General features: G+C 36.8%; 1 protein-coding gene across 1 annotated transcript in view; it reads left to right on the forward strand.

Moving 5' to 3' along the window:
* Window positions 1-8,114, forward strand: part of REL (v-rel avian reticuloendotheliosis viral oncogene homolog) — a 51,054-nt gene extending 42,940 nt beyond the window's left edge. Inside the window, exons 5-10 of the mRNA XM_011941821.1 lie at window positions 2,194-2,334; window positions 3,547-3,651; window positions 3,750-3,962; window positions 4,771-4,839; window positions 5,299-5,367; window positions 6,814-8,114. Coding sequence (XP_011797211.1) covers window positions 2,194-2,334; window positions 3,547-3,651; window positions 3,750-3,962; window positions 4,771-4,839; window positions 5,299-5,367; window positions 6,814-7,589 — 1,373 coding nt within the window. The 3' untranslated portion in view covers window positions 7,590-8,114. The remainder of the gene's footprint in view (window positions 1-2,193; window positions 2,335-3,546; window positions 3,652-3,749; window positions 3,963-4,770; window positions 4,840-5,298; window positions 5,368-6,813) is intronic.
* Window positions 8,115-13,106: the final 4,992 nt, after the last annotated feature.

Raw genomic sequence — 13,106 nt, forward strand, 5'->3', positions numbered from 1 at the left:
AGGAGAATGGCGTAAACCCAGGAGGCGAAGCTTGCAGTGAGCCGAGATCTGGCCACTGCACTCCAGCCTGGGTGACAGAGCGAGACTCTGTCTCAAAAAAAAAAAAAAAAAAGGAAGCATACAGTATAGTTTTGTATCTGGTTTCTTTTGCTAAGCATGGTTTTGAGATACATTCATTTGGGGGTATATACCCCCCATCGTTCTTTTTTTCTTTTTCTTTTTTTGGCTCACTACAAACTCCGCCTCCCGGGTTCACCATTCTCCTGCCTCAGCCTCCCGAGTAGCTGAGATTATAGGCGCCTGCCACCACGCCCGGCTAATTTTTTGTATTTTTAGTAGGGGCGGGGTTTCACCATGTTAGCCAGGGTGTTCTCGATCTCCTGACCTCATGATCCACCCACCTCGGCCTCTCAAAGTACTGGGAATACAGGCGTGAGCCACCATGCCTGGCCAGTTTGTTCTCTTTTATTGCTGAGTTTATTCCATTGTAGGACTATACCACAGTTGGTTTATCCATTGACAGAGTTCACATAGGTTTGTTTTTAAACTTATCAGGAACATCTAGCTACAAATTTATCTTTTTTGCATATTGATTACTCATCTTTGCAACTGATAGACACTAATATCTTGAACGCTACATTTATAATGCTATAAAAATGGGTTTTGAAGAGGTAGCTCTCATATTGCCTACACAATAGTGCCAGTAGAGTATGCTGCTGTAACCCAAGCGTTGGTATCATAACATTTTGACCTTTCAGTTGTACAGAGTACAGATTTTTTTTATGCACTCTTTCAAAGGTTAGGCTAAGAATGCTAATACTGGGATACTTCTGAATGTTGTGATAGCTACGTAGACTGTCAGTGTCATTAAATAAAAACAGTACAAAATACATTATCATTTTTATTAGTTATTGCCTGTAAAATAAGGAATTTGGGCTTAACTGTGTTTCTAAATTTAGTGTTTCAAAATTTAATACTTTGCAAAGTAAAATTGTTGTGTAAATAATGTGCATGTCATGCTTTTTAAAAATATGATTTATTGCTTTAGCTTATGGCATTTGAAAAGGCAATATTTTCTTTTGGAACTGGATTTCTGGTTCAAATATTAATTTAACAGACTATTATACTATATTCTGTCATGAGCTTTTCTAGTTTTATAGAACTGTAAAATTTTTAATTAAAAAAATTTTAAGCAAAACTAATTTACACATAAAATTTCTTATGGAAACTAGCTATCTTACTTTTTTTGTTTCTTGGTATTTCATCCTTAAATGTTGATCCACATTTTAGTAGATATTCTTGTTTATGTCATTTTTATGTATAACATATGTACAATTTTCTAATAGAGTTCAATTTTTAAAAGCATAGGCTCTAAATTTAATGACTTGAGTTCACATTTCCACCTTGCCACTGTGAAACTTTGGGCAAGTAATTCCTCTCTTTAAAATCAGTTCCAGGCCAGGCTCAGTGGCTCACACCTGTAAACCCAATACTTTGGGAGGCCAAGGTGGGTGGATCACTTGAGCCTGGGAGTTCGTGACCACCCTGGGCAACATAGTGAAACCCCATCTCTACAAAAAAATAGAAAAATTAGCTGGGTGTGGTGGCATGTGCCTGTAGTCCCAGCTACTCAGGAGGCTGAGATGGGAAGATCACTTGAGCCTGGGAGGCAGAGGTTGGGGTGAGGCAAAATCGCATCATTGCACTCCAGCCTGGGCAACAGAGTGAGACCTCCATCTCAAAAAAGCTAATTAAACTCAGTTCCTCATTTGTAAAATGAGGATGAAAGTAATTATTTTACAGATTTAGGAGATAATTTACAGAGTCCTTAATACAACACCTGGACCAAATACATGTTTGTTGAATGAATGGGTAAATGCCATTCTTTGTTGTGTACAAACCTGCAACTCTTTTTTAAAACTTTGATTTATTATTAATGTCAACTTGGGATTATCCCCAGGTGAGGGGATAGTTACTTCCTGAACATGGCTATAATTTATCAAATACTGTTTGATAGTGACTACTTGATAAGAATGATACAAGGCATTCTTTGTATACTATCCTATTTGTATTCGTACAGATTTGGATGCTATTCAAGGTTATTGGCTATAATGGGCAGGGAGGAGGACCTAGCAGGACTTTAGGTCTATGTGACTATTACATTCTTAAATTTTTTTTTTTTTTACTATTCAGTCCCTGAAAAACAGCTGAATGATATTGAAGACTGTGACCTCAATGTGGTGAGACTATGTTTTCAAGTTTTCCTCCCTGATGAACATGGTAATTTGACGACTGCTCTTCCTCCTGTTGTCTCGAACCCAATTTATGATAACCGTAAGTACTTCATTTTCTTACGTTTGTAGTCTTGTTTTTTTGTAATGGTTTAAGTCTTAAAAGTATTTTGGTAATTAGAAAAACAATATATTCATGATAGGAAAACTTCCAGGCATTACAGAAATATATAACAGAAAGGAAATCTTCTCTAATCTCATCCTCCAGGGATAATCACTATCCTTAGGTGCATATTTTACCAGTTTTTTCTTCCTATATATACATAACTACATTGTCGTCATCATCATTTTTGACACAGTACAATTTTGGCAACTTAAAATCATAAGTGATGATTGTTTTAAAAACTTTCTTCTTACCATATATCTTGAACATTTTCCTTTCAATCACCTTATTCTTTTCAGTAGCAGCATATTTTATTATGTAGTTATATCATAACTTTATTAATTACCCTCTTACAAGACATTTGGTTTGTTTCTTTTCTCATTTTTTCTTTTTGGCCTAGCAAACTGTACTGCGGTATATATTCTTGTATATGTTTTTTTTTTTAATTGGTTTTTTTTTTTTTTTTTGGAGACAGGGTCTCACTCTGTCACCCAATTTTTTTTTTTTTTTTTTTTTCATGGCTCGCTGCATGGCAAATGCTGGATCAAAGGATATGGATATATCTCATTTTAAAAGATTATGAAACTTTCCCCCAAAATACTGTGTGTGTGTGTGTACATAGACTTATATATACGTCCACCAATTGTGTATGGCCATACCTGTTTTATGTGTAGAAGGATAGAGAGATGTAGGGCTATAAAGGTAGATCAGAGTATCCTTATCATGTAGAGCTTTAAATGCCAGGAATAATTATAATAATCTTATGGCCACATAATAGGAAGCATGAAAGTTGTATTGCCATAGGGAAATGTATTGCCATAGGGAAAATTGTATTGCCATAGAGATATGGTCATGATTTATGAAGATTAATCTGGTGACAGTGCATAGGATTGACTGGCAGAATCAGAATTTAGAAGCAGGGAGATGTAATTAGAGAATATGTCATTACCTAGAAATGAAGCCACAAAGTCTGAAGTAAAGCAGTTAGAAAGGAAGTGGACAGATAAAGAGATGATTAATGTATTTAGTGTTCTTTATCTATACACTAAAACTTTTATTCTGTATATGGTTTTCCTCAAATTCTTCCCTGCAAAAAGGAATAAAATATTACTAAGGTAACAACTCATTTTTTTGAAAATCCTTTTTATTTAGGTGCTCCAAATACTGCAGAATTAAGGATTTGTCGTGTAAACAAGAATTGTGGAAGTGTCAGAGGAGGAGATGAAATATTTCTACTTTGCGACAAAGTTCAGAAAGGTATTTATTTATTTCATTGAATTTAGAATAAATTTTAGATTAATAGATGCAGTTACTTTGTTTTCCCATTATTATTTTTTTGGTTTCTTATTCACTAGATGACATTGAAGTTCGTTTTGTGTTGAACGACTGGGAAGCAAAAGGCATCTTTTCACAAGCTGATGTACACCGTCAAGTAGCCATTGTTTTCAAAACTCCGCCATATTGCAAAGCTATCACAGAACCCGTAACAGTAAAAATGCAGTTGCGGAGACCTTCTGACCAGGAAGTTAGTGAATCTATGGATTTTAGATATCTGCCAGATGAAAAAGGTATGACATTTTGCTGGTAATAATTTATGTATTTCTTAAAGTGGTCCTGCTAATAACATCTTCTTGTAAGATTAATTTGAGTACAGTTATGTATATTCACAATTTATGTTTCTTTTCCTGGAAGCTTTCTGTTGGGTTTTTTCTTTATGCTTTTTGCATTTCTTTGTTTTTGTTTTGTTTTGTTTTGTTTCTTTGTTTTTCGTTTTTCTTTGAGACAGAGTCTCACTGTCACCCAGGCTAGAGTGCAGTGGCACAATCTTAGCTCACTGCAACCTCCACCTCCTGGGTTCAAGCGATTCTCCTGCCTCAGCCTCTCGAGTAGCTGGGACTACAGGCATGTGCCACCACACCCAACTAATTTTGTATTATTTTTAGTAGAGATGGGGTTTCACCATGTTGGCCAAGCTGGTCTCAAGCTCCTGAACTCAGGTGATCCACCTGCCTCAGCCTCCCAAAGTGCTGGGATTGCAGGATTGAGCCACTGCGCCCGGCCAGTTTTTCTGTTTTTTATGGAGACAGGGTTTTGCCATGTTGCTCAGGTTGGCCTCAAACTCCTGGGCTCAAGTGATCCACCTGCCTCAGCCTCCCAAAGTGCTGGGATTACTTTAAACAATTTTTTACTAAGAGAAAAATATCCTTTTCTACTGATACTACTGATTTGGGACGTATTCTATAATACTTATTTAATCCAAATTACATATGTATGTATTGAAAACATTTTCTATATGTGAATAAAATATTTGTTTATTAAAGGAGAGGAAACAATCCTATAATTTTTTGTCTGCTTTCCTGGTTTCTTTCTAATCAGATACTTATGGCAATAAAGCAAAGAAGCAAAAGACAACTCTGCTTTTCCAGAAACTGTGCCAGGATCACGGTAAGAATATTTTGGATCAATTCATATTTAAATAGGTTTTGTTTTATTTACTTTATTCAGTTTTTCAAATTTTATTATTTTTGTTTTGTTTTGTTTTTGTTTGTTTTTTGAGACAGCGTCTCTCTCTGTCACCCAGGCTGGAGTGCGGTGGGGCAGTCTCAACTCATTGCATGCAACCTGTCCCCCCGCAGGTTCAACAATTCTCCTGCCTCAGCCTTCCGGGTAACTGAGATTACAGGTGTGTGCCACCACACCTGGCTAATTTTTGTATTTTTAGTAGAAACGGGGTTTTGCCGTGTTGACCAGGATGGTCTTGAACTTCTGACCTGAGGTGATCCACCCACCTCGGCCTCCCAAAGTGCAGGTGGGAGCCACCACGCCCGGCCAATTTTTCAGATTTTAACTGATAATGTTATTTTTCAAATGCCATTTAATAATGGAAAAACTTTATCCTAACAGTTAATTTTCCTGAGAGACCAAGACCTGGTCTCCTCGGTTCAGTTGGAGAAGGAAGATACTTCAAAAAAGGTATTTTATTTCCTATAGCATATTTCTTGTGATCAGAAAGAACAGTGCTTTGCACAATATATTGGAATTCTATTTTTAGGAATGAATAACTGCTTCTTTGAAAATTTTCTCTCCACATTTTTCATGCTTTCAGTATAGAATAAATTAAGCATGGCTTCTGAAGGTTGTGTTAGAAACCGATCGTGTTTTTGGACTTTATTGTTCAAGAAATTACATGTTGTTCATATGGTAGTGATTTTAGTAGTTACATTGCGTTATGGAAAAAAATGTTATTGATTTGGTTAGTTACCTATTTTTATAAATAAAATTTTACTGGAACATGGCCATGAATATTTGATTAAATATTATCTCTAAATTGCTTTTTTTTTTTTAACACTATGGTAACAGGGTTGAGTAGTTCGAGCAGAGGCTGTATATAGCTCACAAAGCCTAAAATATTTACAATCTGACTTTTTACAGAAAAAAAAAATTGCCAATTCCTAGTTTAGATAATTCAACCAAGGGCTAATTAGAAGTCTTTTTCCCCCATGTACATTCTTAAATCAGTGCTTTTTCCTGGTTTAGTTCATAAAGCATTTGTATAATATGTAAATAAATACATAATTATTTTTTTCTGTAATTTTTTCTGACTGTGAATTTTATAGTCTCTTAGGGTTCTGTCGTAATATATCTTAAAAGTTATGTGTATTTTCTGGCCGGGCGCGGTGGCTCAAGCCTGTAATCCCAGCAGTTTGGGAGGCCGAGACGGGTGGATCATGAGGTCAGGAGATCGAGACCATCCTGGCTAACATGGTGAAACCCCGTCTCTACTAAAAAATACAAAAAAAACTAGCCGGGCGAGGTGGCGGGCGCCTGTAGTCCCAGCTACTCGGGAGGCTGAGGCAGGAGAATGGCATAAACCCGGGAGGCGGGGCTTGCAGTGAGCTGAGATCCGGCCACTGCACTCCAGCCTGGGCGACAGAGCGAGACTCCATCTCAAAAAAAAAAAAAAAAAAAAAAAAAAGTTATGTGTATTTTCTTATCCCTAATGAGTGTTTTCTCCATCCTTCCATTTTCTCCTAAAAGTGGACAGTAAGAGATGATTTTGGCTATTTGGAGTCCCATTAATTGTATTTCTAATATTTATCTTTTAGTTTTCAAAAATACCTTTATAGAGCCTCAAAAACTAGATTTTCATATTTAACTGGAGTGAAATTACATATGCCAAAGTAACTTGCAAAAATAATTTTACCTGTATTTGTAAAATGGTATGTATGTTACAGAATTTCATTTTGGATTCGTGTAATAATTTTAGTGCTTTTTACATTTTTTTTATTTGAAATGTTACATTGGTGTCCTTGACATTTTTCTTTATATATATTTGTGTGCTTATGCAATTTTAATTTAGAAATACTTTTTATAATTTTGTTCCTTTTAATTTTGTAAAACAAATTTTTTCTCCCACAGAACCAAACTTGTTTTCTCATGATGCAGTTGTGAGAGAAATGCCTACAGGGGTTTCAAGTCAAGCAGAATCCTACTATCCCTCACCTGGGCCCATCTCAAGTGGATTGTCACATCATGCCTCAATGACACCTCTTCCTCCTTCTTCAAGCTGGTCATCAGTGGCCCACACCACCCCATGCTCAGGCAATACAAACCCACTGAGTAGTTTTTCAACAGGGACACTTCCTTCTAATTCGCAAGGTATCCCACCATTCCTGAGAATACCTATTGGGAATGATTTAAATGCTTCTAACGCTTGCATTTATAACAATGCCGATGACATAGTCGGAATGGAAGCGTCATCCATGCCACCAGCAGACTTATATGGTATTTCTGATCACAACATGCTGTCTAATTGTTCTGTGAATATGATGACAACCAGCAATGATAGCATGGGAGAGACAGATAATCCAAGACTTCTGAGCATGAATCTTGAAAACCCCTCATGTAATTCAGTGTTAGACCCAAGAGACTTGAGACAGCTCCATCAGATGTCCTCTTCCAGTATGTCGGCAGGTGCCAATTCCAGTACTACTGTTTTTGTTTCACAATCAGATGCATTTGAGGGATCTGACTTCAATTGTGCAGATAACAGCATGATAAATGAGTCGGGCCCATCAAACAGTACTAATCCAAATAGTCATAGTTTTGTTCAAGATAGTCAGTATTCAGGTATTGGCAGTATGCAAAATGAGCAATTGAGTGACTCCTTTCCATATGAATTTTTTCCAGTATAACTTGCAAGATTTAAATCCTTTTAAATCTTGATACCACCTATATAGATGCAGCATTTTGTATTTGTCTAACTGGGAATATAATACTGTATTTATACTGTATATATAATACTGACTGAGAATAATAATACTGTATTTGAGAATATAAAAACTTTTTTCAGGGAAGAAGCATACAACTTTGGACATAGCGAATACAAAATTGGAAGCTGTCATAAAAGGACAACTCAGAGGCCAGGTGCAGGACCTCACGCCTGTAATCCTAGCACTTTGGGAGGCCGAGGCAGGTGGATCACTTGAGACCAGGAATTCGAGACCAGCCTGGCCAACATGGTGAAACCCCGTCTCTACAAAAAATACAAAAATTAGCTGAGCATGGTGGTACACACCTGTACTGTCAGCTACTTGGCAGGCTGAGGCACAATAATTCTTAAACCCAGGAAGCAGAGGTTGCAGTAAGCTGAGATCACACCACTGCACTCCAGCCTGGGTGACAGAGTGAGACTCTGTCTCAAAAAACAAAACAAAAAAAAATGCTTTTTTATATTTCTTTTTATAATGTTTTAATGTATTCTTAAATTTCAAGCAAATTTAAGATAAAACTTGTAATGGCTATGCCATTGAAAAACTTAATTTCTTATTTTTGAGGCCCATGGGCCAAGGTAACCCCTAAGGGGTTTTCTTAGGCTTCTTGGAGCTTCTTAGATTTGTATGTATATCAAAATATCTTTAAAATGTTAAGTTGGGCAGAAGGCAGTTGAAGTGAGCTTTCAAGGTATGGGAGGTTTTCCACATTTTATACTATTTCAATCTATGCCTTAAAAGTTGCTTATGATTTTAGCTTTACACTCATATTTTTTAAGGGGAAGAAGTTTCCTTGGACCATTCTCCTTTCTTAGATGTTCTCACTCCCCGTGATCTCATAAAACTGCCTATTTGACATCTCTATCTAGAAATCTAATTAAAGCTCACACTCAGCGTATCTGAAACTGAATTCTTGGTCTTCCCTCCCAAACTTGCTTCTCCTTCAGTCTTCCCCAACTCAGTAAATGGCAATGCCATACTTCTAGTTGCTCAGGCCAAAAACCCTGAAGTCATCCTTGATTCTTCTTTTAGATACCATATCCAATCCATTAGGAAATCTAGTAGATCCTACCTTCACAATATATCTAAAACTGACCACCTCTTTTGACCTCTACTATTAACGCCCTATTCCAAGCCACCATCATTTCTTCCCTGGATTGAAGCTATCATCTACAAAAATTCTCCTTATATCCTTGCATCCCGACAGTCTGTTCCCCATAAAGTAGCCAGAATGATTATTTTTAAAACAAGTCAACTCCTACCATTCAGCGGCTCAAAACCATCCAGTGGCTTCTCATCTCACTCAGAGCAAAGTCCTTAAAAGTTGCAGGCCTAGACTCCCTGTCCTACTTCAGGTACTACCATATCCCACCTCCTCATGCAGCTCTGGGCACCTTGGCCTCAGTGCTCCTCAGAGCATCAAGTATGCACATGCCTTGGACTCTTTGTATTCCCTCTGCCTTGAATGTTCTTCTCCCAGAAAAATGCATAGTTTACTCTTTTACATCCTTCAGGTGTCACTCCACTGTTAACTGAGCAGGTCTTCCTTGAATATATACATCAGCATTCGCTGTCCCCCCTGCTTTATGTATGTCCATAGCACTCACCGTGATCTGACTTTACTAAGCATTTATTCATTTACTGTTTGTTTTCCCATACTGAAATACTAACTTTCTAAGGACAGAAATTTTTGTGCTTTATTGTTGAATCTACAATTTGTAGAAAAATGGCTACCTTATATTAAACACTCAGTAAATATTTATTGAACATTAAAAGTATTACTAATAGAACTTTAGTTTTTGAAAGAAATAATAACTAATTATAAGACATATATGATTTTTGCAGTTTTACTTAGTGTGACATTGGGTTTATGAGAATCATGTACATTCAAGTCCAGGAATAATAATGGTCATCCAAATTGTTTGAAAGGAAAATAATCCCAGTGGCAAAACGATGGTAGAATTTGGGTAATCTTTTTTTTCCTTTTATGAAAGGAGATTTTATTGAAGGTAAAACATCTGTTCATTGAGAATCTCTAAATCCACATTTTGACATTGTCAAGCTCACCGTAACTTCCAGATTGAGTAACACTTATAACACATTTCCTTTTCAAAGTGCAAGATTTTTAAAAGAGACTTGTCACATATTCATTTGGCTGGTCTCAAATGGTGAGCTGAATGCTGGGTAATCTCTGCTGGCTCCTTAATCATATTTAAAATTCTCAGTGTTTCCTAGTTGTTTCTGCATGCTTTATCTGAGTTGTTGTAGCTGTAACATGACACTTTATTTGCCCTTTCCGTTTCCTAACTTTTGATAATTCTGGCATTTAGAAACCTTTTACTTGTGCTTCAAAATATAGTTATATTTTAGGAGTTTTCATTTGATATGTAATTATTTATTTTGCCCTTGTATTTCTCAAAGACATTTTAAGGGTTAATTAAATCATTATATTTTATTACAGATTAAAGTTGGGCAGTAATCTTAATTGTGATGGAATTATCATTATGCTAAGTAATTAACTTATTCAAGACCTAGTTTATTATTACAACTAGAACCTGCCCTAAATGTTGAATATCTTCCTAGCAAGAAGCAGTCTGTCATTTTACTTACACAATGTCTAACCAAACCATAACTTTACATGAATTAGTTGTTTTGGTCAAATTGAGGAATGTATGAATGCCATAAAAACAAAAATTCTCAGTTAAATGATACTGGGAAATAGGGAAGAGAGCAAGATAAGGCTTGGGGTCAGGATGGTTCAGGAAGGAAAAACAAAAAGAATTAAAGAACCTAACTGAGTACCATTAATATTCCTCAGAAATTAGTATTTCAAAAGGAAATATTTCTGTATTATAAATTTTTCATGAGCAGCAGTTGTGAAATCTCGCAAGAATCATGGACTTCAGTAAAAAAGGTAGAAAATATTTTTTTATTTTTTATTTAAAAATATAAATTAAAATTTTAAAATCATAAGCACATAAATAGAACTTACCAGGGAGAAAGAAAAACCTGAAGGCACAATTTCTTTTCTGTTCAAAATATGAACCCAGGATGGCTCTAGATGGTGATGGATAGGTGGTGAGGTTTTTTTTTTAATACAGATTTGGATTAATTAGCACCAATCAGTTTAAACACTGACTGTTAGAATAGCTATATGGATTTTTTTTTTAAACTAAATAAGCTTTGGCTACTTAGTATAAGTAAGTATAAGCAGAATTAAGGTTCTGCTACATCTGTGTTTAGAATATTCCCAATGGATTTTTCATTTTTCAGGTGCTATTTTTTGATCATAGACTTTAATTTAAAATGAATTTGGCAACATTTCTCCTCTATCTCTATATGTTTTATCCTTTCCCCTGCTCTTTTAACACCCACTTTTAGTTTCTAAGGCACTTTTCTGAACTCTACTTGTGCACTGGATCCCTCCTCCTTTCTCTCCCAGGCTGTGTTTATCCTTACATCACCACTTAGTGCTTCCTTTCTTTGTATAAACATGGTAAATGTCTTCATTAGCCTAAAAGGAAAGACCAAATAAAACCTTTCCTACCACCTGGATGCCTTTGCATCCTGACTTCTGAAATGCCTCCAGCCTCCGTTTTCTCCCTTCCCAGTTATTCCTTAGTCCAGTGATCTCTATCTTTAGCTCCTACAATTTTCTTAGGATATTCTGGGAAAGATGAGCAGAGACTGCCCATCTTGTCAAGTCTAGTGTCTTTTTATCTGTCCTCACACTGCTTGACCTATTTATAACCTTCTATACTTCCCTGTTTGGATACTTGTCTGGGTTTTCTGTGGTAGACAAGATTCCTCCCTGAGATTTATTTCCCATGAGTCTCTCCCCTCAGTTGGTGCTATTTTTCCCCCAGATGATCTTATCAGAGCCCACAGGTTCAGTTTTCTTTCATGCTACCTGAATGCCCTGGTAAACTGGCTCCGTCTCTTCTTTACCTTCCGTAATGGCATTACCATTTACCACGCCACCCAAGAAGCTTACTAGGACCTCAAAGTATTGTATTCTTTTTCTCTGTCACAGTCATACTTAATCATCAAGTCCTTTTGAGCTTGTCTCCTCTTGCATCTGTCCCTTCTTCATTCCTGCTGCTTTCTTAGTAAAGGCCTTCATTCTTTTTTCCCTAGTAGTAATCTTTTCCATATGTTCCAGCTAAAATACCACGTTCTCCCTATACCTTATTACATAGTTAGCATTCCTTGAAAAAAGGCAATTCTTTCAGGCCTCCATACCTTTAACATGTTACTCACTCTGCTTCTGCTCTTCTGGAACTAGAACACTCATCCTTGAAGACTGGGCTTCTCTATGAAGGTTGGTCCTGCCTCCTTAGTTGAGGTGAAGCTTTGTACATGCCTGTATTATGGACATCCTTTTATTTAAGTGTTTGTCTCATTCGTCACTGGGACTCCAGCACCCAGCATAGTCCCTAGTATACTAGTTGGTGCTGAATAAATAGTAGCTATTATTAGAGAAGGAAGGGTGGAATTGACATAGGAGCGATTATTGCAATGTATATGGAAATGATTTTTAAAGGGAAAAGTAATGATTTTCTGGCAGGAAAAGCAGCAATGACAAGATTACTTAAGTCTTTTGAAATACACTTCTCTTCCTTGACCTGCTGCTTCCCTTTTTTACCACACACACGCACACGTGCCACTGCCCTTTGAGACTGAAAGCAGCTCTATTGAGAATAGTAGTGTCAACTGTATTATATAGAAATTCTAAAGTTTTTAGGATTGTTTCGCAGCCCTGACCTTGCTACTTCTCTCCACTTTATGTGGCAGGTTTAATCTCAAGTCTCCCTCGTAAACTTCTCAGCCTCAGCACCTAACCCTTACACAGACACTCCAGTATTGATGCAACCAATCTTGTATAACATTTTTTGAATGTCTAATGTACAAAGCCCCATGTTGGCAATTATACAGAGGTGAATAGGACAAAAACTCTTGCTCTCAAAGATGTCAGTCTTTTTCTTTGCAAGGATAACACATGTAGAGTAAAATGCACAAAGGGGACTAATTTTAAATGTACAGCTTAATTAATTTTTATGTATGTTAACACCCATGTCACCACCATGTTTAGGACATTTCCAACCACCCCAGAAATTTCCTTCATGCCCCTTCCCAATCTGTACCTACACCTCTAAATCTATTTTCAATCTTAATGGCGTTTTAAATAACTGGGCCTCTCACAACCATAGTGAACAGAAACAGCTGGGTTATCAACGTCTAACCTAATACTTCAGGAAAACTTGTGATAATTTCCATGTTAAGAGAGACATGGAGCTGGACATTGGGCATGGTGGATGGATCACGCCTGTAATCCCAGCACTTTGGGAGGCCGAGGTGGGGGGATCGCTTGAGCCCAGGAGTTCAAGACCAGCCTGGGTAATATAAGCAAAACCTGTCTCTGCAAAAAAAAAAAAAAAA

Source organism: Colobus angolensis, unplaced genomic scaffold (assembly GCF_000951035.1).
Source record: "Colobus angolensis palliatus isolate OR3802 unplaced genomic scaffold, Cang.pa_1.0 Scaffold201, whole genome shotgun sequence".
NCBI classification, from domain to species: domain Eukaryota; kingdom Metazoa; phylum Chordata; class Mammalia; order Primates; family Cercopithecidae; genus Colobus; species Colobus angolensis.